The sequence below is a fragment of the Centrocercus urophasianus genome, unplaced genomic scaffold, assembly GCF_019232065.1.
Source record: "Centrocercus urophasianus isolate 14NV4802_14NV808 unplaced genomic scaffold, USGS_Curo_1.0 seq_17, whole genome shotgun sequence".
In the NCBI taxonomy this organism is placed as follows: Eukaryota; Metazoa; Chordata; class Aves; order Galliformes; family Phasianidae; genus Centrocercus; species Centrocercus urophasianus.
Window position 1 is genome coordinate 513234 of NW_024884722.1, and position 26216 is coordinate 539449.

A 26216-nucleotide genomic window follows, 5' to 3' on the forward strand; every position below is an offset into this window, starting at 1 on the left:
CTTAAACGCTTCTACGGGTCCGAGAACAACGAGCCCCGGCGGCGCTGCCGCCCCCTAGCGCTGGCAGCTCGCAGCGCCGCCATCGCCGCCCCGCCGGCCGGAAGTCAGTGAAGAGCAGCCCCGGAAGTAGCGGGCTCTGCCGCCCCGCAGCCGCTCTCTGTGCTGCAGCGCCCCCTTGCGGCGCGGCGGAGCTCTGTGCAGGAGGGTTGGGGGCGGCCCCGTTTCAGATCGGTAATTTCCAGCCGCAGCCCTGCGCCGTGTGTCGGCAGGCTGGGCGGGAGGGAGCGCTGCGGAGCGGCACGGCGGCGGCTTGCGGCTCCTTCAGGGCTGACACGTTCCAGCTGATCCTGATGGACTCTGCTTTTGGGAGTGAGCACTGATTTGGAAAAAATAAAAGCCCAACAACGAAACAGCTGTGCTCATACTGAAATTCGGTGTCGAAATTATGGACTAAAGTAAGACAAACAAACAAGTCATTTACATAAAGACCGTGGACTATTCCATTTCTTCTCTGCGTTATTATCACAAATAGGTTGAGGGAGCCAGACCGACCGCCACGCAGTTACGAAGGAAGTCATACATGTAATTATATAATAAATCAGCTTTTAGGAATCTCCTGCCTTACCTGTCGGAGCTCCCTGGCTTCGCGTTCCTCCCGGTGCTCCCAGCGGTGGGCAGCGCTGCTCCCTGCAGGCTGGGGCTCCAGGAACAGCAGGCGGCTCCTGTCATCCACCAGCAGGTCCGGATTTACACACCTGGCTCCAGTTCCCATGTGGCGAAGTACTGGTGGGACTCCCCTGGGGTTCTTCCTCCTCACCTGTTGCTATCCAAGATTCCCTCTCCTGGCTCCGAGCCCGGCCTCGGGCACATGCTCTGCATATCCGTGCCTGCGCTCCTCGTGCCACCTCCCACATTGGGATCAGGGATGGTGTGTTTTCAGGTTCTTTCTCAAGTTGAACGTTTTAATGGACAGTGTTGGGCCTGTTAGCATCATTCAGGAATAGCAAGCTCCAAATTAGCATGCCAGTTTTGTCATCGTGCTGCGCAGCATGGCCTACTGACAGCTCACAGCCAAGTACAGTTTCATTTCCTGAAGGGTTCAAACAGAGCTTCACGTTTTCCCCTAATCCTGGCCTGGTGGGGCAGTCAGCAATTTGGGCAGACCCTGTGCTGTGATGAAATGCCTGGAACACAGCGCACTCTCGTAGCTCACGTTTATCTTTTCAGGAGTTATTCACCTGGAGCTCCCTCTATAAATTTCTTTCAAGACAGATTTGTAAATAACTATGAATCACAAATATAAATGACTGACATATAAAACGGGACATAGTCACTTCCACAGAGAAGCAATTCTCTACCTGCTTAGCAGGGAACTAAAATATATTCAGTGTATCTGAATTAGTATACTGCTCCTTAGGTAAAGCTGAGTTATTCCAAGCAGCAGAGACAGGCTTGGGAGAAGCCCATAACTGTTAGCAGAGGCAGGGCTTTTTGGCTTTCTTCTTTGTCAGCTTAGTGCCAGCTTTTGAAAATGCATGGACAGAGGTTTCAGCGGTGCAGACCCCGCCTGTGCAGAAGTTCCCACACAGCCTGGTTCATCTTCAGTCTGAAAGGATCATAGGGTTCGCTCCTCCATCTCCAGCAGCAAAATACAATATATATTTGGCTTTCTTGACATTGCAATGTCTCTTTCTCTGTCTTGGCAACCAATGCCATCTTCCACTTAGTAACAGTAGAAGCAATTCCAGCTTCATCAGTAGGCTGAAACAAGAAAAATACATTAAAACATGGATCAAAGAAAAGAAAATCCATTCCTAAATAACACGCACAAAAATTCTGTAAGGTTCATATTTGCATATATCTGTTTGAATTGCACAACAAGTAAAAAAGCATTTGTGTCGTATCCCATTGACTTCCGTGAGTAACAGAGACCGTTCCTTCCAAAGCTGCTCATGGCCAACGTGGCAATCTCTGCCACCTCTCCAGGCACAAATGGGTTGGCCTTTTTTCTCCTGTTTTCATGAGATAATGGGTAATCCCAGCAACACTTCGGGCACACGTTAATTTAAGGTGTGGGCAGCTCTAGAGAGTGCATGGACACAGCCGGGGCAGGCTGTGCAGCACTGGTGGGCTCTGTGCCACGTGGGAAGAGGAGGGGACCCAAGCAATCCGAGTGCTTACCTTCTGCATTTGGCCTGGAGGGCTATGACCAAAGAATGAAAGCTAGAGAGAAAAATAAAAACAAAAATAAAAACTGAAAAGGGGAGGGAAAAGAGGAAAAAATGGAAGAGAAGAAAGAGAGTGAGATTTTACAGTGTGTTTAGCTGAGAATAAGCCATGGTTACAGACAGTGCAACAAATCTTTGTGTTGGGAAGCAATACCGACTGCAGGGTGACCCCCAGAGCCAGCTCTGCTCAGCTCAGGCAGTTACCTGCATCCCTTGGGGCATGGGGAAACACGGCCCAGCTGCAGCCTGGGGCAGGCAGGCAGGGAGAGCAGCAGCTGAGATCTTCTGATACTCCAGAAGTATGCACTGCTAAGGCTGGAGCTTGATTTTGGGCAAGAGTTCAGCTCAACAACTATTGTGCCTGCGGTAAGGGGAGACTTAGACTGGGTATAAGAAAGAAGTGGGAAGTGAGGCACTGCGTGGGCTGCCCAGAGAGGGGGTGGTCCCTGCAGACAGCCCAGGGCAGGGAATGGGCTCTGAGCACTGATGGAGCTGTGGGTGTCCCTGTGCATTGCAGGGGGGCTGGACCTTACAGGTCCTTTCCAGCTCAAATGATTCTAAAATTCTATGATTCTACAGTTCTGTGATTCTGCAAGTTCCCTCTTGGCAATTGCTCAAGGAATAGATGTTTCACATGAGGGTCACGTTAGGGCAGAATGTGAGTTATGGTTTGGCCAAAATTGAAGCTGTAGGAGGAGAAGTGGCGCCGGGCACGTGGGAGCTGCTTCTGTGTGAGATTCAGGTGGGAGCTTTGGGCATAGGGAGAGAACTGCGAGAAGGTAATTTATGCACAGCATCACTTTTTGTAAGATTATTTTCTTAGCAAAGATGGAATGAAGATACAGACATGCACACATCATGTATCAGCTGCTTCATCTGCATTCTCTTACCTTTTCCTCTAACTCTTTTATTTGTCTTTTTTGGCCTTCAATTCTTTCTTCTAGCTCTTTAATTCTCTGTTCAATTTGAAATTTAAGAAGAATATATTAACCAACCGAACACAAACGTACCCAGAAGATGTATTATTTTCAGGGATGTGACTCGCACATATCTCTTCTAAAAAACAAATGCGTGTTTTAAGCCATAGACGAGTCCTCTGTTAGTGCAGCACCACGCACGACAAACCCACAAAAGCCAGGCTGCCATTTCAAGGGATGCTCTGAGGCAAACCAAACCTGGCTCCAACACCAGGGACCCCGGCGCGGCCCTGCAGGGGTGGCATGGATCTCAGCGTGCCCCTGCGATGAGTGCTGCCTGCCCACTGCAGCACATACCTGCTGGGCGTGCTGGACGAGCTCCATGCGCTCGCGCAGGATTTGGGCGTCCCTCTCCCGCAGCTCGCTCATCACCTGGCGCTTCCACTGCTCTACCGCGCTCTTCAGTTTCTCTTTCTCCTCTTCTGAAAGAAGTTCGGAAATTTTGGCTCCAGCTTCTTGCTGCAGGGCATCATAGAGCATGGCTTCTAATTCCAGAATTTGCTAATCAAAAATAATATATACGGCTGTCAGCTCAACGTGGTCACGGGTGGTGGGAGGGTTCAGCGGGGAACTGGTCGTCCTTCCTCTGTACGACAAGGGGAGGGCTGGGGGCAGCATCCTGCACAGGGCAGCACAGAGCTCAGCCACAGGCAGGGCGCTGGGAGCCCCGTGCTGCAGGGCTGTGGGCTGAGTGGCTGCTGGGAGGGCCCCGGTCCCCCCGTGTGCCACCCAAACCTTGGGGCTCAGCTCCTGCTTTCACGGAGTTGGCGGACGGTTGCGGAAAGGGAAAAGACGAAGTAGTGTGGTGGGAACCTCTGGGCTGATTGAAAATGTCAGAGATGTCTGCTGTGATAACTCAGCTGAATTCAAAACGAGCAATTTGCTCCATCTGAGGTGGCTGTTGCTGCTTTTTTATTATGACTTAGCAGAGTCGGGACGGAGTAACACTCGTATTTACAAGAAAACAAGGAATTGCACTTTGGAGCTGCAGACATGGGTGAGAGCAGCAGTAGCTGCTGCGTCGCTGCAAGGATGGTGGGATATACAAGAAGGTTCTCCTTCCACTTGTAGCAATAACCCCAGCAAGCGGGCTGACCATAGCTGCCCTAACAAAACCCCACTGCTGGGAACACGTTGGGCTCCACACCTTGCTTAAACACCGTTATACCTCTCTGCTTAAATTGAGTTGCGAATAAAATGGGAAGAACTGAGAAATTCAGTGTCTTCGGGGCAGTTGTATCTGTGTGACAAAGCGTTTCTTGGAACAAAATCCTCAGCAGCAATCAAGGGAGTGAAAGCCGTGCAAAAAGTGTGGCGGTTCAGGCTGGTAATCGGCTTGGCTGTGGCTGCAGGGGAGATTAGCAGCAGCTCGTCTTGGGCAGCACAAAGGGAACATGGATGTGAGACAAGTTACACAAATCAGAATGGCTTTTACCGTTGGAATTTCAGGGAAGAACAAAGCTTCCTGGCTGCTTTCAGCCCGCATTTGTGCGTGTGCAGAAACTCACTGCGCTGCCTGAGAATGTGGGGAAGTGCAGATAATCCTCAGCCAGTTCTGCACGGACGAAGGCTCACTTCATTATGCTCCTTCCTTCTGCTCCAGTGGCAGACAAAGAGCACCAAGCTGAGCATTTTGCCAAACCAGGCTTAAGTCATCCACACAGCACTGAAAAGTGTACTGAAAGCTCTCCCAAGTGGTTTGACATCTGAGCAGATTATGGGTTCCCAAAAAAGAGGTGTAAAAACCCATTGCTTCTCAGGAAGCATAACTGTCCTCAGGATTTAAGGGAAACCAAAAGAATAGGCTAAATCTATAGGTCAAGGTGTGCATTTATGCCTATATTATGACTACACAAGTACTTTCACTGGAGGAAGTAGAATGGCTGCGGGCTGAGGAGGTGGTTGAAATGGCATAGGATCCATTAGTGCGTGCAATGAACCTCACCTAACAGCAGTTTCGTTTCAAGTGTGCAGAATCCCATAATATCTCCAGGTATTTTGGTGGCAGAGACCATAATCTAAGATCTAAGAGAAAGTCTAGGCAAAAATCTCTCTTTCATAAAGAAAAGCACTATCATTAACTACAGCCTCTGCTAAATTTAAATCTGTGTTTAATAACTTTACATTTAGGTCCTAAACCTGCAGGGACCACGCACACCCAAGGACCACCATCCCCAAGGAGCTCACTATGAGACCAGGGCACAGAGGATTTGCTTAGCATTCCAGCCATGCAGTCCTTGGGTCACTCCATGAGCAGCAGTGGCAGAAGCAGAGGGCATTTCTGGAGACAGCACAGCACAACCTTACAGGGGGGAAATGGGTCCCTCTGGCACTGCCCGGTCCTCACCTTGTGCGCCTGGTCCAAGGACTGCTTCCTGAAGTCCAGCTCCTCATCCAGGTAGCCCTTCTGCTTGCTGAACAGCTCCTGGTGCACAGGGAGGTGCAGTCAGTGCTGTGCCTGCCCTCCCTGCCTTCCTGCAGTTCCCCCCCTCCCCATTCCCATACCTTTTCATTCTCCAGATCCAGCATCTTCTGCTGCAGTGCGGACTCAGTCACCTCAATCTGCTGGAGCCACTGTGCACACAAAGAGAGCAGGGCTGAGGCAGAGGCTGGGGGCTGCTGGGACACAGGGCCACAGGCAGCAGTCAGCCCTCACTGGAAATTCAGAGTGCATCTTTGCACTGCAAACATGCAGTTAGCTTCACTGATTGACAAGGGAAGGATGGAACCTACTGTGACACCTTCACTTTTATAAGAATTTGTGATGGAAAAAAAACATTAGTTCCAAGTTTGCCATTTGCCCTCCAACATTTCCCTAATTAAATAGCTTTTTAAACCAAACAGTTTGTGCACATGGCTCGAATTTTCTCTCTATTCTGACAAGAGCCCATTCAGGTAGCCCTATAGGGAATCATGGCCTTTGGTGAACACCCTCTGGTTCATCCCCAGCACCTCCAGCAGCTGCTCTGAGCACCAGGGCTCATCGTGGGGCTCCGCAGCCGTTACCTTTTCAGCCAATGTGAGAACTGTCCTTGCTTGTATGACAACCACTTGCTCCTCGTTGGTCAGGTTCTGCACAAGATCAGAGCAGAATTACAACAAGTCCCGGCGCCTGGCATGTAACCCAGCACTGGGCCACTGCTGTGTGAGATAAATACGAAATTAAATCATTCGAGCAACAATAAACCAAGGCAAATAAAAATAGCATTGTAACGCAGCGTTGCTGTAGGAACAGCTGTAATTAACTACTAATGCTGAATGGTGATCACACAGGTGGGGAGTTCTTCTAAAACTCTGGCATTAAGAAAGAAGATGCAGACACCAGATCTTGTTTTTGTCCAGCAGGGAATAAAAGCAGCTGCACCACACAGAACTGAGCCTCGTGGGACGTGCTGTTAGAGGAGAGGTGCAGTCCTTGGCCTTTCCTTGCATGCACAACAGGTGTGACTGCGGGCACAAGGCTGGAGCAGCAGGGTGGGAGGTGAGCCCTGGGCGTAGGACTGACCTGCCATCACCACTTCCAGTCCCGCATGGCCTGACATGAACAAGGGCTCATCTTTCTGCCTTTCCCAGGGCCAGCCTCATTCACTGATGCTTGGGTTTATGCGCATGCTTTTATTCTCCACACCCCAAGGATTTTAGGATTTGTCACGCTTCTGCCAATACAAGCATCCTTAACTGCAGCAGCAGTAAATATTGCTAATTACTTCAGTATCTTCTGATTGCTCTGCTATCTCCTAGCTTCAGGGCTGTCTGGAGGGGCAGATGGAGGGTCTGAGCAGTGAGAGGTGCTGTTCTGACTGCTCCATGTGCCCCATGCACAGGGACACCCACCTGCAGCTGCAGTGTCTCTGCTACACAGGTGTGTGGGTGCACACAAGATGTGTATGTGCGCAATCACTCCGACTTGATACAGGTGAAACACTTTCAAACTTCTTACTATTTGTTTCTTCTTCTCCTACTGCTGTTGTAACTTGTTGCGTAACATCCTGCTTCCATTTAAACGTTTTTGGCATTGGACAAAACTAAAACACACAGCAGTTAATGGAAATGTAAAGCAAATGCAGAGAACAAAACGTGTGTGAGCAGCGTCGAGAAAAAAAAAAAACAGAAGCACGAAAATCCAAAATTCCCAAGTATTTTCTAAACCATTCATTGGCAATTTAGAAGCAATACTGTGGTATCGAGGTCCTGTGCAGCATTTGCAAGAAGGCACTCAACAAAAGCCTTGACAAGCTGGGGAGCACATAGCGTGCAGCTCAGCGCCCGCTCTGCAGACAGCTTTGGCCATTGCAACCCAAGCAGCTTTGCTACAATAAACGTGAGGACAACGCATACCAAAGCATGCACAATATATTAAAGGAACATACACTTACGGCGTTATCCCCTAAAATGTCCAATTTTTTCATCAGCTCTGCCACTACTATGTCCTAACAAGAGAGGAATGGAAAAAGCAGGAGTCAGAACAGAGTGTCGGATTTGATTTAGAGAAAGGAGAGCCAGACGTGGGGATCCTTACTGTGACACCTTCTGCCTCGCAGTAAACCTGGAGAGGGCTTTTCCCCTCCGTGAAGGGAACGTGGTGGAAGTTGATAGCAGGCGATCTTCTTTCTCTCTCCTGAAAGAAGCATTTTCTGATTACTGCACTGCTGTTGTTGTTACATGCACCAGGATTGCCTCCAGCAGCTGGCAGAGCAGCTCTGCCACGGGCACGGCGGCGGTGCTGGAAGTAACCTGGGGTACTTTTCCTCTCGTCAGCACCTTCACTGAGTGCTGTGTCTCACAACAAGGCAGTCGGGACGGGCCCAGCTGTGGTGCCCCAGCCCCAGTGACACGCAGTGTGGGGCAGCAGCACAGCCCTGCGGCACGAGCTCACCTCCAGCTCCAGGATCCTGAACTCCAGGAGCTCGTTCTGGTCTTTGACGTCCTGCACATCGTGCTTCAGGCGAGCCTCCTCTGCTTCCATTTGTTTGATCTGTACAAGAAAGCAATACGCCTTGGTACCATTTTCTGCATTCCATAAGCAATAGATGTTATTTGAATAACACCAGTAGAAGTGCTGGGCACCTTTTCCACAAGTTCTTGGTTCCTTCTGTACAGTGCTTGCTTCTCCTCAATCCACTTCATGTCCTGGGAAACACAAATGGTTGATAGTATGGGTGAAAACCATCAGTGTTTGGCACAAGCACAGCAGCACGTCGTTCATTAAGTCACACATACAGAGAGGAATGATGCTGCATAGGAAATTGCAACTCTGTTGTTTGCCTGTGATGCAGCAGAGCAACTCATCCATCTTATTTGAGAAAGTCTGGAGAGTACAAATGGAATTTAAAAACTCTAATGACCAAAAAGAACTAAGGTTAAAAAATGTTTGCCTTCAGAGGGCTATGTCTCACCACCCAGTTCCTGTTAAATTTTGGTCACGTGGATGCAAGTCATGTTGGTGGACATGAGGCAGGCAGCCAGCAGCCTGCACTGGGCACTGCCTCCCACCCCCAGCTCTGACAGCTTCCCCACCTTTTCCCTCCTTCAGCATAGCAAACTCTTACCGAGCTACAAGGAAAGCTGGCGATGGAAGCTTACTGTAATGCATGCAGACCAAGCGTTTCGTTAGAGAATGGCCATCCTTCCCTCGCACTCCCCTGCCCACCCTGCACTGCAGCTGCCCCTGGGATGGGGCAGGGGCTGAGGGCATTACCTGCCCCTGCTCCGCCAGGGCCTTTTCCAGGTCCTCTATCTGAGCCTGGGATCGGTGTATCTCTGCTTGGAGCTGCTCACGTGTCTGTAGGAGAGGAGGGAAAAACACCACAGAAATAAATAAGTAAATACAACTTTCCCTAAAAGCCGAAAGCTAACACAGGTACGGAAAATGCTTAAAACATCAAATCCTTTTCACAAATAATTTTAACAGCTCTATGGCAGGGTAAATTCGGGGCTAAGCACGCAGCATTGGTCACTCACTGTGAAACGAAGCCTACAAGATGGCACGACAATTTTAAGATTTTAGATGAACATTCTGGTGGTAGGTACAAGAACGGGACAGGACACATGGCTTCTTACAGCCGACCACAGGAGGTGCAGCTGGCAGCCCTCTGTGCTCCACAACGAGGGGGGTGACACCAGCAGGCAATGCATGCATTCGTCTCGCCATGAAAACCAGTGCAAGGAGTGATGTGGGACTCAGCAGAGAGCACACTGTGTGAGCAGGGACACACTGACAGCACGCACTGCTCCCTGTGCACTCAGTGCCCTTCCTTCTGCTCCTACTGCACGGTATGCCATTCTCACCCACGCTCATAGCTTCCTTCTTAAATATCCAACGCCTCCCTGCATTTTTGAGGGAGAGCACATGGAACTGTCAGTAGCTGTTTTATTCATCAAATGCTATGTTTATAGAATGTTTTCTTTTCTCAAACCATTTATCTGCTCTTTATCCTGTCGTTTGCAAATGAAAATGATCCTTTTTTGATCGCTATGCCTGCATCTTTCTCTTAGGCTTCAGACTGCCAGCTGAGAGCACCCTTACTGGCTGTGTTCTCCCTTGCACTCTGTGCCCCAGCAGCTACACGACACACTGTGTCCTTGTAGCACAGAGCAGATTCCTCATGACCAGAACGTCTTACATCTGATAAGACATCAGGTAAGGAAATGCCACTAGAGGCGATGAAGCTGCGTGGCCATGTGAGCCAGGCAGACAGGCAGAGCTGCACAGGGCACTTGGAAACCTCATTAAGAAGATGAATTTTGGGGCTATAATCCATATTATGAAGAATCAAATAATTAGAATCCAGAGGAACTGAATAACAGGCATCATGCATTTAAGGTCAACCATAGTGGACTTTTATAGAAAGAGAGCTTAATTTTAAGGATTTCCCATTAAAAATCTGGCTGAATTTCTCTTAATCTGATCACGAGGTGAAAACAGCAGAAGGAATTCACCTCGGCAAGCAGCGCAGGCTGTAGTGGGCTGGGCAGGAGGGAGGGAGTGGGGTGGGAATGGGGATGGGACCCCCCCATGGGATCCCCAATCCCACAGCCCAGCCAGGTGCCAGAGGGCAGCTGACAGCTGCAGTGTGAAGAGGTACAACAGCACGGTGCACACAACAACAGCCCTTTAGTGCATGTAATATAAGCCATTTAGACCTTAACTTCTCGCTCTGCATCCAATGTTCCTCCGACCTGTTCCTGCAATAGGGCGTAAGCGCGCTGCAGAGCCTGGTACTCCATCGTCAGCTGCCGGAACCGCAGTTCTGTCTCTTCTTTGGCCATGCCCTGAAATTGTTCAAAACAAGAGGTAATAAGTTAAAATAATAACAGTAATAATAACAGATGAGTGGATAATTGCTTTCTCTGGAAGCACTTCTCTAGAAGTGCTGAAGTCACTACTATTAGAATGCAATTTGGGAAGTGCAGCACTGAAGACCTTGTTTGTGTGCTCACACTATTGCTCTTCTGTCCAGTAATCACCTCCCGCATACACCTTACTAAGATAAAATATACAATTATATAAAAGAAACAGAGAGAATCTCCTTCTCCTTGAGAAGATGAAGACTTCTGTCTGAGTCATACACTAGTAACTGGGTGACCCTATATTACTTTACCAGGCAAAGCCATCACACGTGAAGGTGAAACCAAGCTTTCTTGCATCACGAATAGGTTTCCAGTCTGCAGATTGACTCACACCTAACATCTCAATTATTAAAACAGGAATCTGGAGATACCAGCTGCAGAAATGGTGACATCAACAGGAAGAGCACCTTTCGTCTTCTTTCCCCTCCTTACCACATCCAGCACTGCGTGCTTCCATGTCAGGCTGACCACAATATTTCACTCTACATGAGATGAAATGACACTGTGGGTGCATGCAGAAGCTCAGAGCTGTCTGCATGGGGGGAAATGGCAATAGAAGAGTGAAAAACAAATAGGTTCCAAAAAATAGATTCAGCCTCCTGCAGTGCAGCTCGCACCTGGCAACCACTTGTGTATCTTTTAGGGTAGAAATATCATTGTTTAAGTTCCCTTTCAGAACCAAGAGATCTTATTACAACCTATGAAACAAAGTGACAGAAGAGAAACTGCAGCTATCATAGCCTGCAATGGCTACTGTCACTGTTAGCAAGTGGTGTTCATTACAAGGCTCTTGTTAAGCTGAGGAACAGGGCTGGCATACACCAGGGAGTGCATCTGTAGGGAAGAGGTGCAGAATGCTGGAAACAATCCTTTCCCTCCATTAGACACACTCAGAGTCCCAGAAACACCATATCCTCAGAGCATTGCAGGGAGCCAGCTCTTCCCCAGCACCGTGCTGGCTGCAGAACCCAGGGCAGCAGGGTCATACTGCTCATGGCTGCACTCATGCCAAGCTCCGGATGACAGAGGAGAAGCAGGGTGCATGTTGAGTGCAGGAGAGCCACGGGAGCAGGCCTTCCTCAGGGCACCTGGGACCTCCCCTCTCCAGACCCACTCTGGACCCAGTGTCTTTAGGATAACAGTATTTCCAGTTAGGCTAAAAGCTGTGAAGTTACCAAAAACCTGAGACCCAGAAACATTACCCATCACACCCAGTGTGACATCAGCACCAGTCTGTAATGCTGTGGTCAGAGCCGACCAGAGGTGGACAGACCAAGGGTTCCACTGCACAGCAACAGCAGGTTCAACGCCCAAAACACACCACGCAGCTCCGTGAATACCTCTTCCAGGTCATCATCAGGGGTGCACGGGGTCTGGTCCGTCCGATCCGTTTGATATGAGATAGAGGAACCATCAGACTCCAAGGAGGCTTCTTCATCGTAGCCGAAAAACGTCTCCACCACCGGCTTCTGGCCAGAGAGAGGTGTCAGCGTGTCCTCGCGCCGTGCCCCGCACTCAGCCGCTGGGCCTGGCTTGGGAGGGCTGTAGGAACTCTCTCCTACCCTGCAGCTTGTGGGGTTTGTGCGCACGCCCCGTTGGACACCACCCCCAGCCCTGCCCCCAAGCCGTGCCATGGGGGCAGCCTGCTTTGGCCCTGCACTCACACCCCGTTCCTCCCCCAGCCCTCACAGCCGCTCTGCCCACCGTGCCCATCACAAACCAGCTTGTTTTTTTTTTTTGCTTTTTTCTTTTACCTTAGGAATTCTTGTCATTTTTTTCCTTTGCTTCCTATACCTTAACAGCTTATCACGTTCCTGGAACAGCAGATACAGAGCAGTTAATTAAGTTAACCACTGCAGTTTTCATAGTCACGAGGCAACCTAAGACGGCAGTGCTGGACTGGTTTTAATTTTGCTCCAATGTCTTCTGAGTTTACAGTAAACAACTGTCAAATGCTCTTCGTGGTCATGAAAATCCAAATAGCAAAACAAACGCAGGACAGCACAGGCACCGCTCTGCACCCTGCTCCATGCAGTGAGGCTCTGTGCTGGGACAAAAACAGAGCCCAGCCCTCTGACTGCTCTGTGCCACGCATGCATGTCATCGCCCAGATTGCACAGAATTCTGAGGCTGTTTGCAACAAGCACATCCAAAGCCAACAACATTAACAGCAAGCCCAAGCCAAACCCGCCTGCATTCCCCAAGGATGTGCAGCTCTCAGAGACTCTGATGAAGGGGCTGAGCCTGTTCTGCTGCCAGCCAATTTTTCTCTTTGCTGGTAATTATGCCTCTCTTCATAGAGTGCTATTAATTTTTTATTGTGCTGATTACTTTATTATTGTTATTCTGGATGGCACATCCATGCAAACTCTGGAGCTGAAGAGCCAGTGAATTCCTACAAGGATGCTCTCCCACTGCCTCACCTCAGCCCTTTGCTGGAGGGTGTGCTTATGCTGGGACACTCCTGCATTATCCGCAGTGACAGAGAAAAATCAAACACTTGTTTTTTGCTTGGCAACATAAGCTTGCTGCACACTTAGCAATGGAAAGCAAAATGGTACAGATGTTTGGTGCATATTGGTGGCTAAACTTAATGAAATCTTCAGCACCAAGAGCCAAGGGATGAGTTGTGCAGGGCCCTGTAGGGGAGCTGCTGTGGGTACGATGAGGCAAGGCTGGGATATCCTTCCAAAAACACCCCAGTGATGTGGCAGAGCTGTCCCACAGATGGGCACCATGTGCTGTGCCACTGGGACGAGCCAGCCCTGCTGCCATCTGTGGTGTCCTTGGGACAGGGGAAAGCTTTCCTCTCTCAGCAGAGCTCTGCTCCACACTGGCACTGCATTGTTATACAAAGAACAACTGCTGGTAGGGCCTTCAGTGGCAACGGCACTGGAACAGACACTGAGTTACTTTGCTGTCCAGAAAGGGAGGAAAGTGACAATAAGTGTCTCTTGTGTGCTTTTCATGACCTGCATTTAAAATATGTAAAAAGATGAGGGTAAAGTTAGCCTCTCACGTACCATGACACTCTTCACATAGCCGGCAGTTTCCAGGGTCTAACAAAAAAAAGAATGAAATAACTTCAGTAAAAGTGGATACAAGAAATAACCCACAAATAAAACAAACACACTTTTCTTGAGGAGTGGTCTGGTCACAGTATGTGAAACACTTTCATCTGCTCTTTTCAAAGACTGAGCACAAGTTAGCAAAGAAGAGAAAACCAGAGCACAGTGCTGCAGAATGCGCCCCTTGTTCATGCAGCAGTTGCCCCCAGGCCCGGTGCTGCTCTGGCTGAAGGAGTCTGGGCAGTTTGCTTTGCTGGTGCAGGATCCGGCCGCTGGCGTGTGTGTGCTGGGAGCACTGCAGTGGTCGTGCTGTGCAAGCACTACATGGGATGAAGGATTCTGTCCAGATGCTGTCCCACATATAACCTAGATTCAGGTCAGTGACTGCTGATCACAGACACCAGCTGTGCTCCCTCTGCTGCTGTGCCCTCCCTTGGGCTTCCCCTCCTCTGTGTGTCCTCAGATGGCCTCCTGTCTGTGGGGCACTGTTCCACCTTACCTTAGAGAGCTCATCAATGATATTCTGCTGTTCGATGATTTGTAGTCTCAGCAGATCCACTTCTCTTTCTTCCTGGCTGTGGTCGAGGTCATTTAAGGAGCTCGGTCTCCGCATTGCTCCTGCTCTTTGCCTCTGAAAGAAACCCATGTGGCAAAAGAGGAAACGATCCAGAGGCTTTGCTGAAGAGCTGCATTCAGCCTTTCCCGTTCCCAGCTATTAATGCACTCATCTAGCAGCTGTGCTCACAGCTGCCCCTTGGTTCTGCGGTTCTGCCCACATCCCAGGCCATTCTCCTGCTGGAGAAGGCACTCAGGGGGCTGTGGCCACCAGCTCTGCCTGCTGTGCTGTGCACTCGTGTGCACCTGCAGCAGCCCGGGTTGCTGTGCTCTGGGATGATGAGGGGCTGAGGTTGGCCCCGTGGTGATGGCATCTATGAGTGTCACCACCAACAGCTGTTGCTCGTGGCTGCCAGCAGTGCTGGAGGTAATGCTGGAGGGGAAGGGAGAGCACAGTGGGTGTGGGCTCCCTTGGGTGATGGGGTGACTGTGGTACAAAAGGCAAAGCTGAAGTGAACTGCTTTGTGTTTGTGTTGTAACAGCGCTCTGTGACCGAGCAGCCATCTGATCGACATCCACAAAGCTCACACAGTTCCTTTTCTTCACAACTATTGTTCTGTCAGGCCAAAATAAAGCACGTTATACAAAAGAAAACAAGCTGAAGCCACAAAGCACTCAGGGCATCACAGCAAACAGCAGAAAGGAGAAGGAATTCCCAAGCACCTCACAAGCTGTGGTGCTGCTGTCGCGTTGCCCTGTGGGCACGGGTTGCCTGTTCTGGGATGGCTCTCATTCCCAAACTTACCATTGCTATGTTTTCCTGCGTTACAAATTTTAATTTATTTTCCATTCGACGTAAGGCATGTGACAGCTCTTCATTCTTCCTGCTGAGGCGTTTGTTTTTGTCCAGGATGGGCTTGTACTGACTTTCAGCTTCTCTGAGGCGTTTTAACTGAAAAATTAAGAGAGAATTGGTACCTCAGGAACAATTATGTATTATCAAATAAATTAATCATTTTCTTTCCCTACTATAGTAGCAGTACTTTCTCTTAATATGTAGCAGAATATATCAGGAAATTCTTGGTATAGCCCATTGGGGAGTGGGTTGTTCCTCACTTGTGAGGTTTGCAACAAATATAGCATGTGGGGAATGTATTTATTGAAAACAATTATAATCACAGAATCACTGAGTGGTTTGGGTTGGAAGGGACCTCATGAATCTCCAACCCTCTGCCACAGGCAGGGCCACCAACCTGCACATTTAATGCTAGACCAGGCTGCCCAGGGCCCCATCCAACCTGGCCTTGAACACCTGCAGGGATGGACGGGGCATCACAGCCTCTCTGGGCAGCTGCTCCAGCACCTCACCACTCTCATAGCAAAGAACTTCCCCCTGACATCCAACCTCAATCTGCCCTCCCTCAAACCATTTCCCCTTGTCCTGTTGTTATCTGCCCTTTCCAGGAGTTGTTTCCCCTCCTGTTTGTAGGCTCCCTTTAGGTACTGCAGGCTGCACTGAGGTCACCCCACACCTCCTCTTCTCCAGGCTGAACAAGCCCAGCTCCCTCAGCCTGTCTTTGTAGGGGAGCTGACAACTCTTGCCAATTCCTTCTTAAAAAAGACACCGTTTTATAAGCAAAAATCAGTGTGATCAGTGCTGTAGCAGCGCAGTGCCCATCCCAGCGGCTCACCAGCTCGTTCCTCTCCTCCGACAGCAGCGCATTGCGGTCCTCCAGCTTCCTGATGATGGCACTCAGCTCGGCGATTTTCAGTTGGAAGCGCCGCGCATCCTTTTCATCCAACTGCTGTTCCTAAAACAAAGATCAACTGCAAATAACTGCTCCTAAGTGCGCAGGGAATAGCAGTGTTATGCAAAGCTCAGCCTCCTTTTTATCCCGAATCCAAATATTTCAAAGCTATCAGATGGAAGAGTGTAAGGTACGCTTTAGTGGAGCTGACCACTGAGAGCTGCAAGATGGGACCGATGGAAAGGCAAGAGTGAAAATGTAACAAAGTATGCAAATGCAAAGTATGTATATGCAAATACAAGGTGGAAAATGCTAAACTTGGAAATAGAAAACATAAAAAAACAAGGCAGTGTTTCCAATGTATGCCACTGTTGAACTGAGTGTTTCAGACACGTCACCCACTCCGAGGACTTTGTTATAAGATGGTATCAGAAGTACTGACATACAAATGGGGAAAATCCATGCAATTATACCATTGCATAAGCTCTCTTCCATAAAGCTGTGGCCCTTATTGGGTAGAGTCACTCGTAAAGCAAATGGGGCAGCAGTTTATCTGAGTGAAAATGCTTAAATCAATTCATAAATGAAGAGAAATACAGGTAGGTGCTCTCATTCAGAATCAGAGAAAAGTTACATCTATTTACAGGTGTGACGTGCTATTTTTTCCTCCTCTGTACTTATTCTGATGTTTGGCAGAAGTTGAGCACAAATCAAAAGAAGCAAATTAGTGCCCTCAGTCCCGGTGGCACTTTCTGGAGGTCTATGATTCCTCATTCAACAGGTGCAGGAGAGGCTTGGGATAAAGAACAAAACAGATCGCTTTGCTCATGTGTGACTATTTACACTTCTACTGAGAAAATTAAGGCTGTTGCAAAGGAAATCTTGATGAGAATCAGCAATGGAGAAAATTGGCAAATGTGAGACATACAAGGTTAGTTAACTGAAGCTTTCTGCTGTTAGCAAATTAAGGCAAAAGCAGAAAGGTGCTGTTGTTACAATTAAAAAAAAACAACAAACAACATCGTGAAAAGATGACTAAGATTTAATGTTTTGGATATTGTGTTGTAGAAAAGAGATAGGAAAGAAGAGGTTAACAGGCTTCTAATTGACCTTCTGGCCCACTGAAAGCAATTGCAGCGCGAGGATGGAGGAGCAGGGAGTGCAGCACGTGGGCTTCCAGTGCTTGTGCACTGGGCGCCTTCACCCGCCTCCCTCTGTAAAGCAGCCTTGCTCATCTGCTTGCACAGTACATTGTCAGCAGTTCCAACAGCTAGCACACATACATCGCTTGGTTAGAAAAGCATTTGCATCATTTGTTGGCAAGAATTGTGTCAGACGGTCAAATTAAGGCGGGTGGTAGAAGAATGGTACGGTAAGGAAAGGAAAGAAGAGAGAGAGGAAAATTTTCACCCTGGTATCAAAAACAAACAAAGGAAACCAGAAAACAAAACGACAAACAAGCAAAAGCTCTCCCATAATTTGGTTCGGTTTGAAATGTTAAACATCCAGCTAATGAACGAGAGCGAGAAATTAACGCCTCTCCGTTTCCCCTGGGTCACTATGGGAAAGCTGTTGCTCACAGGGCACTCATCAAGATCCTGTCATTTGGTGTCATTTGGTCATTCTGCTCGTTCGTTTGTTTAGGTGAAACCACGTGAAAGTGCTTACGGGGCTTCCCGAATGATCTGAAGCGTCTCCTGCACCACTTGCATAAGGAAGTTCCCGCTTGGGGCTGCCCAGGTGCCGGTCAGACTCTTTGATCTGGGACAGTTGTTCATCTAAAGCCTCCTTTTGGAGCTGCAGTCTCTGGGCATGCCCGGCTTGAACCCCTAACTCTCTTTCCAGCACGTAGACTGCTCTGTCTTTAAACTTAATCTCCTCCATCTATAAGGAGAACAGAACACAATCACACACACATGCAGCAGCTCGGCCGTACGAAGCGCCCTACAGCCCAACCATTGCCACAGAGCCAACCCCTGGACATGAAGACAAACCCTCCTCTTGCAAACACAACAGCAAGGAAAAATGGACAACGAACAAACCCAGCATTGCTTCAGTAACTCATGAGCATTGTGCATGCACGTGTGGCCGACCGACAGCTTCTAGAGACCACCCCAACTTTTCAGGAGTTTTTCTTTAAAGCAGTTAGGAGACAACCCGCAGTTTCAGTACCACTTCAGAACACCCCCCTTCACTTCAGTGAACAACAAAAGTAAAAGGGATAAAAAAAATAATAACTTTGAGAGAAAGAAGTTAAAAGTTGAACATTGTCAATGCTCGAAAGGTTTTTCTTCCCAAAAGTTTCCTTTTGAGTGATTTCCTTGATGATCTCCGCAGCAGGGCAGCCCTGGGCTCCTCAGGGCAGTGCAGACAGGACGATGCCAGGGCTGCCAAGGACAAGCAGTTGTGCACTGGGGCATTTGCCTGCAGGTGTGTGCAGTGCTGCAGCACGACCTCAGGCCCTTCACAGCTGCATTGTGCTCATACACACAGTGTGTGAACGTGAAGCATTAAGTGCACACACACACCTCTGGGTGGCCAGCTGTGCTTACAGGGAGTGGATCTGGGAAGCTCGAGATTGCTAAAGCACGCCCACTGAAGCACCTGTGCTCTCCAGGCACAACACGTGCATCCTGGGCAAGTGAGGTTTTAAGCAGTTTTGAAGCTGGACACATTTCGTTTAAAGGGACTCTTTTAAAACATGGCCTGCTCAAATAAGAATGCTTTGCCATGCGAGGACTGGATTTGACACGTTTATCTCTTTGTGATAGCTTTGTCTGTGACCTGGAAAACAGTGTGAAAACTTGGGGAAGAATGGCACAGCACATGGACACATCTCTCCAAGGATGTTGTCCCTGCCTCCTGGGAACAAGTGCAGGTTCTCTTTGTAAAATGCTGAAAACAGGAGCTGCTCAGCTGCACATTAGTATGGGTGCTCTGAGGAATTCCATTAAGGCAATGATCTGCTGACTGTGACTCAGATATATCTGTAGAGGCCCTTCTGCTAAATATCTAAACAGTTAGAATCATAGGTTGGTTTGAGTTGGAAGGGACCCTAAAGATCATCCAGTTCCAACCCCCTGCTGCAGGCAGGGACACCTCCCGTAGCCCGGGTTGCTCACAGCCCCATCCAGCCTGGCCTTGAATGCTTCCAGGGAGGAGGCATCTGCAGCTTCATTGAGCAAAGAGATCAATAGAAATCAATATGGATCCATAAAGGAAAAGATAATGCACCATCAAACGATTATTTGCTTAAAATAGATAGAATGTTGGTGGTTATCTCTATTTTTGTGAAAGCAGAGTCAAGGTACTACACGAATAGCACTTTAAAAGGAATAAAGATACAGCAGAAAATGCACTTTTAACACAGTGCCTCAGCAGTGGTCTATGTTTTAGAAAAAAGCCTAAAAGAACATGTGGTGAACAGCTGAGGAAGCATCAGTGGCCACATTTCCTTTCTTAGGATGAAATTCACATTCATGAAGCACATAAAACAATTTGATGCTGCCATCTCACTATTAAAGTGAAATGGTGTGGAAGCAGTACCAAAGGAAGGAAGCATTTCACTGCAGTTGTTATCCAGCACATTTCTTCCTTGCATCACAGACATCAACAGGAGGGGTAGATGAGGTCCTGGTAGCAGTGCCAGCCATGAGCACAGCTGAGACCAGTTATGCAAACCTAATTGCATGCGGAGCACAACGTGTTGTCCTCTCCTTGTGCTCTCCAGTGCAGTTCCTAGCATGGTTTTCACACTTAGCTGGTCTTAAGCCTTGTGGCTCTTTTAAAATGCATTATTTCCACAATGATTTTAAAACCTACATGTCGGTTTCCCTGCTTGGGAAATTTCTACTTGTGATGTTCTTGGGGCTTTGCAAATTCTGCAGACACCTGCATTTGATGCACATGAAAGAAAGGCAGCCCTCCATGGGCAGCAGCTGAGATGTCAGTGAGAGCAGCCCTTTGCAGCAGAGCCATTCCCTAACAACCTCCCTGCCTGCATCGTGTCCTAGACAGCAGCCAGGGTGTGCAAGGGGAGAGCCAGCAGGTAGGGAATGTGAGGGGACAACACTGGCCAGAGAAGGACTCTGTCTGCAGGCTGACTGAACTCCAGCCAAATGTTTGTGACGTGCCCAGGGAAAGCAGCATGCCCAGCAATGCCCCTGCTGACACATGGACACTGGACATGGACACTGGAACAGGTTGCCCAAGGAGGCTGTGGATGCCCCATCCCTGCAGGCATCCAAGGCCAGGCTGGATGTGGCTCTGGGCAGCCTGGGCTGCTGGTTGGTGACCTGCACACAGCAGGGGGTTGGAGCTGGATGAGCACTGTGGGTCTTTTCAACCCAGGCCATTCTATGGTTCTATGGATGGTGATGGGCTGGGTCAGATCCAGCCCTGCAAAGCACCCGCATTCCTGAGTGGGGTGGCATCAGATGGAGGCCATATGAATGCATCTGAATTCATGTATCTGCTGCTTTACATTGTTTTGAAATGTACAAATTAAAAATTGAAGTTTACTAAAACCAGAAGGGACGTTGCCATATGGACTTGTTACTGTCTGCAATATGACTCTTGTCTCTTACGTTAACGTCTTGGAAGCATCTGAGCCAGGAGAACTGGTTTTCAGTAATAGTTTGAGGGTTTTGAGAAGTGCTTCCCTTTCATAAAGAACAGAGTTTTCCACGGAGCACCACACCAGCTTGGAACATCACGGCCCTCCCCCGTGAGGTGCCAGCGGCTCCATTGAAACCAACTGTGGTCAAGTCAGTGGAACAGAGAGAGCTTGATGTCATTCAGGAAGCACTTAGGGCCTGGTAAAGCGATGGCATCGTGTAATTTAATTAGTATGGTTAGATAATCTGATTCATTGAAGCAGGAATAAAAAAAGTTTGATTTCCAAAGGCAATTTAGAAAACATGACATTCAGTCGCTCTATTCTTCATAACTAAGGACATATTTATTTTATAACTTCTACATTAGAGGCCATTAGCGTGGATTTTATTGTAATGCCTTAAGTTTATTTAGGATGTACATTAGCCATCCTTTCACTGTGATGTATTAAATCAATGCATCCAGCAGTGTATGTTTAGAGAAGAATTACTTACACTGCAGGATATTTGAACAGCACTGACAGATCAGTTGGTTGTAAATTGTTTTAACATCCTCGTCTTAAAAGAAAATAATATATGAGGGGAAGAAGCAATGTGAATTCTGAGAGAGCGGGTGGCAGAGTACAGGGTGAGCAGTGCTGCAGGGCATTCCATGGAGAGACCACACTGCCTTGCCTTCACATGGGGCCATTTTATTCCTGGTGCTGGTCTGTGTCAACTCCGTGACATAGAACCATGACAGTCCAGTTGGCTTTGATTTAGCTTTCTTAATACTCAAGTGAGAATGGGTTAGAAGAGACATTTATGAGTTTATCCTGAGACACTGCATACCTTTAAAAACATGGCAGACCCCAAAAGATGGTAGCATCAAATAAATACTGAAAGAAAACCCAAAATACACCACATTGGAGTATGGGTGTTCAATTTGTTCCTGTGTTCTTGGGAATGGTAGCAAGGTTAGGAGAGTCCTGCAGATGGGCTGTGCTGCACTCAGAGGCTGTGGGAGAATGGCAAGGCAAGCAGCCAACTGCCAGTGCAGGAGGAGCTGTTCCAAACTCCAGAAAGTGCAGGTGGCTACCAGGTTTGCTTGCAAAAACTTCCCTTCCATGGGGAATTCTCCTGTTTTTCTTTAAATGGCACATTCTAACATCCCTAACTAGCTTCCAAGTCCATTGGATTTGTATTCTGAAGCTGTTGGTGTGTAGCTTTTGAGATCCAATCTGTCGTAGCTGAAACTCAAATGGTCTGAAGAGCTGATTGAAACACACAGATGCAGCAAGGCTCAGATGGGTCCACGGAGAGGACTGTCACTGTCTGCCCTGGGGGAAAGCCACTGAGGGGGGACGCAGAGGGGAGAATTCCTCCTGAGCACCCTGCAGAGTGGTGGGGTCATCACCTCCAGGCTGCAGGGCTCAGGACTCTAGGATGGGAGAAAACAGCATGCTGGGATTGCATACAGCTTGTTATGGAATGTTTACAGGAACCAGCAATGGGGAGGGATGGAAGTTGGTCAGTGAGGAGCAAAGGGTGGGGAAAGAGACGGGGGGAAAGGGATGAAAGGCTGCAGGAGGCCAAAAGCATGGCTATTTTGTGGGATTCCCCTCACACAGCTGGCAACAAAAGGCCTGTTCCTCACATCTGAAACATGGTTTGTACCAATAAGCACTGACAGAGGTAAAAAGAAGCTCCATACAAAATCATCCCAAGCAGGTTTAAAAAAAGACACTTGGACATCACTATTAGCCATCAGAAAATGGGTCTGGAGTAAGCTCCGAAAGTTTGGTTGCCCATCCTCATGCATCTAAGCAGCCCAGCACTTTCATTGAACCGCTATCAATAGCAAAAGCGTTAGTAAAAGCACTGGGACAGACAGCAACACATACCAGCCTGCGGATTTCCCTCTCACACTCCCTCTTAATCCTGGTGATTTCCTCTTGGTGCAGGTGATACACGCTCCTTATCTCTGCGGCTTTAATTTTGTCAGCTTGGATGACCATAGTCAGAGCCTCCTCCACTTGTTTCTTAGCCCCCTTAAGTTCCGAAATTTCCTGCTGCATTTTTATTTTCTCTACCTCGAAGCCCCTCTTGGCCTCCTCCTTGGCCTCTGTCAGCAGCACGGTTTTCACCTTGTCGGGAGCCCCGTCGCGCACAGCAGTCAGCAGGGCCTGGAGTCTCTGGATTTCGTTATCTTTGATTTTTATTACTCTGAGCAGTTCGGCCTCGTGCTGTCTCAGCAGTGCTTCCCGAACAGCTTGGAGCTCCTTCATTTTCTCTTCGTGAAGTTTGACTTTGAGCTCTGTGACCACCACTGTGCTTTTGTGCTGCTCGTGCTCTTTGATTTGCTTCACCTCCTGATTCTTCTCTCTCTCCAACTTGCTGACCTGCATGGAAAACCAAACAAGAGCAGCATTTTTACGAACAAAATGATTACCAGAAATTCTGAGATAATCTAGGACAGATATGGATCACATTATTGTATCAGACCTAATGTTTTACATCTGTGCCTGGGAGAGCTGGTGCTACCGATGCAGGAGTACAAATGTCCTTTGTCTCAGGTGCTTTAGGAACCCTCTTCAGAAGAGCTTTTGGGTACCAATGGGATCAGCAGGCACTGCCTTGGCTGCTCTGGCATCAGATCCATCCCTTAGCAGACCTCACTGCTCCCCCTGCCTTCATGCTGTATGCTTCAAAAAGAGAAATTTCCTCTCTTGAGGCATTTCATTTGAACAAAATGCACAATACGAAACCCTTTTCCTCAAGGAGAAGGCCTTTATGATTTGTGGGAAAGGTTCTTTGTGCTTCCCATCTGCAGTGCTGCTGGACTCCAGGTCTGGCCCCATCAGATGGGGCCCTCGATGGGGCCCCAGTGCAGCCGGGGGTCTCAGGGCTGTGTGTGATTCCAGGCACACCAGTAACACCAGGATCACATTTGTCACAGCCCTAATAGGATCCGTCCCCTCCCACGGAAGCACCAAATGTTCACCATGTAGCTACCAGAGCCAGTGTAGCTGCACGTAACCAAAACTGGTGGTGGCAATGGATAAAACTCTTCAAATGCAACTGGTCCTCTGTGTGCTGTGGCTATGAAATAGTGCACTTCAATGAGGCACTAAGTCAGAGATCCTTTCCTTTAATTCTGACCACAGTAGCAGTGAATGCAGCTGTGTGCATGGGGGGTCACACTTGCACACGCACCGGGAGAGCTGGTACTGCTGGCAGCAGCCACCAGTGGTGTCCTGGGGTACCAGTGTGCCACAGGTCCTAGGGGACAATATCCACCTCAGTGGGAGCAGGTTTGGCACAGCAGCAGGCGTTGCAGTGCAGTGTATTCCAGCATGTATCTGCTGTAGCACTCGTGGCGTTTGCATACGTGACCACCTCCTTTGAGCAGCTTTGCTCAGGGGCAGGGAGCACAATTCCATTTGCTCTCTTTTCTGCTCCACGTTGTTTATCAGATCAGTCTGTGCATATGTTCAAATGCCAAGATTAGGAAATGAATATTTGGTACTTTATAATTATTTACTTACTGGGAAAAAAAGGTCAGGTCAATTCTTTTTAGCGAAGCTGCGTTTGTCTTCCTATGGTGACACAATAAGGCTTCCTTGCTAAGAATATGTCTAAGTCTGTCTCCCAAATGAGAGCACTCTATAGAACTAAACACTGAGGCTGCAAAGGAAAAACTGCAACGTTACAGAGAACTGGAAGAAAATAATTTGAGAATAGGAGAAAAGGAATCCTGACAGCTCAATAGAAAAGACTTTGTCAAGAAGTCAGCCTCAGTGGTAATATCCGTATATTTTAATAATCCCTTGCGGTCTCAGAGACTTCAGTTTGCCTGATTTAGTGCCCGAGAAGCATTAGCTGACATGTAAGTGTAATAAATTTCTGCAAGAAGCACAAAACCCAAGTGAACTAAGCACTAATATCCAAACACCACATGAGGCAAATGCTCAGAAACTGGACTAACATGTCTGTGATACAAGCTATGGACAGGATTACGTTTCATACACACCTAAGAATTAGCCAGCACCTTCCAGAGAAGTCTGAGCCCTTTACTTTCTGGCTGGGTCTCTGAAGAAGCCCTCCTGCCACATCCCATGGGGCTGCTCAGGCACAGACCTGAATGCAGCTGTCTGCACACGCAGGGAGGTACAGAAAGCCTGGCGACAACTGCTGCGAAGCCCCAGACAGCAGAATTTGATCAGGTGCTTTTTCAGAGATGAATTCTGCATTGCAAGTAACAAAATGTACCTGACCACAGAAGGGTCAAATGATATTTCAGTTCAAAACCGTAGCAGGAACTCAATAGAAGCTATGATGAGAAGCCATGTATCAAAAAGGGGATGGCAGTGGGATGGAAAGCAGCGTCCTTGTTCTTAAAGCTGCAGACCCTGCTTCACCACGCAATTATTGGTTGCCGCCCTATTGAAATGTATGTGTGTGTGTTGCCTTGGCCAACTTCCTTAAAAATTAGAATCGTAGCCTCCAGCGTCACATCTCGGGGCCGATTGGTACAGAGCACAGCGCTGCGCTCGCGGGCACTGCGTGCCTCTACCGGGGCTGCGTCCCGGCGGCCACGCAGGGCTGATGGCTGCCGCGGGGCCGCGGCTCCGGCCTGGGAGCGGGGCGCCTTGTGCTGCAGCACGGGGGAACCGCTGGATGGGCTTCCGAGCTGGATGGGAACGGACCAGCTCGCTTCACACAGGGTCGATCCCCGCTGGCCACGTGTTTCCCAAGGCACGGCAACGGGCTGCGCGCGAGGCGGAGGGCCGAGAGGGGTGGGAAGGAAGCACACCTTGCTCTTCTCCTGCTGGAGCTCGATCTGGATGTCGGTGAGCTTGGCCCGCAGCTCCTCGTTGGCGGCCTGCAGGGCGGCCAAGGCGTCGGGCCTGGCGCGGCTGCTGCCCCTCCTCGACATGGTGCGGCCCCGCGTCCCCCTGCGGTGCTGCTCCTCCGGCGCTACATCTTCTCAGCCGCCTGCAGGGAGGGAAGCAGACGTGTGAAGGCAGGGCTGGGCAGCGCTGCCGGGCGCCGGCGTCCCCTGTGGGCACTGCGTGGCTCTGCCCGGGCTGCGCACCACCGCCCTGTGACCATCCACAGCCAGGTTTATGGTCAATAAACGTGCCTGATAAATACGGGTTTGCCGCCGCGAGGCGTCAAAGGACGGGCTGCGTGCCGGCATCTCACCCCACGCTGTGCGAGCGGTGCTTCAAAGGCACGGAAACCCATCCGTGCCACGAGCTGCTGCGGCCTTTCTCACTCCTCCGCCCGTCTCCCGTTGCAGGGAGGAGCGCCGAGCTGGGAGCTGGGATTCGGGAACTCGAAGCTCACACCTCCAGCTCAGGTGCTCCGCCTGTGGTGCGTGAGGCTGGCTGGAGCTCAGCCTGCGCTGCTGGGTGCACAGCACACCGTTTACTCCACTGGCTGTCACTGAAACGTTTCTCACCGTTCATCTCATCATTCACCTGCACTTTGCATTCACACAGCACGGAGGATGTGGACTGTGCTCTGTTGGACTCAATGATCCCGGATGCCATTCCTAGCCTTAGCAATGCCTGGCCTTCCACCTCCAGTCTCAAGGCACCCTCACGGCTCTGGCTGGGAAATCTGCTTCCAGTACGGGCAGAAAAATGTCTCACATAAAAAAGTTTGCTTTCCTCCAAATAACTTTAAGAAA

General features: G+C 49.2%; 1 protein-coding gene across 1 annotated transcript; it reads right to left on the reverse strand.

Moving 5' to 3' along the window:
• Window positions 1-1489: 1489 nt before the first annotated feature.
• Window positions 1490-25457, reverse strand: JAKMIP3 (Janus kinase and microtubule interacting protein 3). The gene is made up of 22 exons (XM_042818302.1): window positions 25335-25457; window positions 22423-22920; window positions 17595-17810; window positions 15870-15989; window positions 14984-15130; window positions 14123-14254; window positions 13579-13614; window positions 12310-12369; window positions 11896-12024; window positions 10349-10477; window positions 8904-8987; window positions 8273-8335; window positions 8082-8180; window positions 7725-7823; window positions 7576-7635; window positions 6212-6277; window positions 5711-5779; window positions 5553-5630; window positions 3503-3706; window positions 3119-3184; window positions 2182-2223; window positions 1490-1761 (listed from the first exon to the last, which is right to left on the reverse strand). The coding sequence occupies exons 1-22, from the start codon at window positions 25455-25457 to the stop codon at window positions 1549-1551; spliced, it is 2733 nt and encodes a 910-aa protein (XP_042674236.1). The 3' UTR covers window positions 1490-1548.
• Between the last annotated feature and the right edge of the window lie 759 nt (window positions 25458-26216).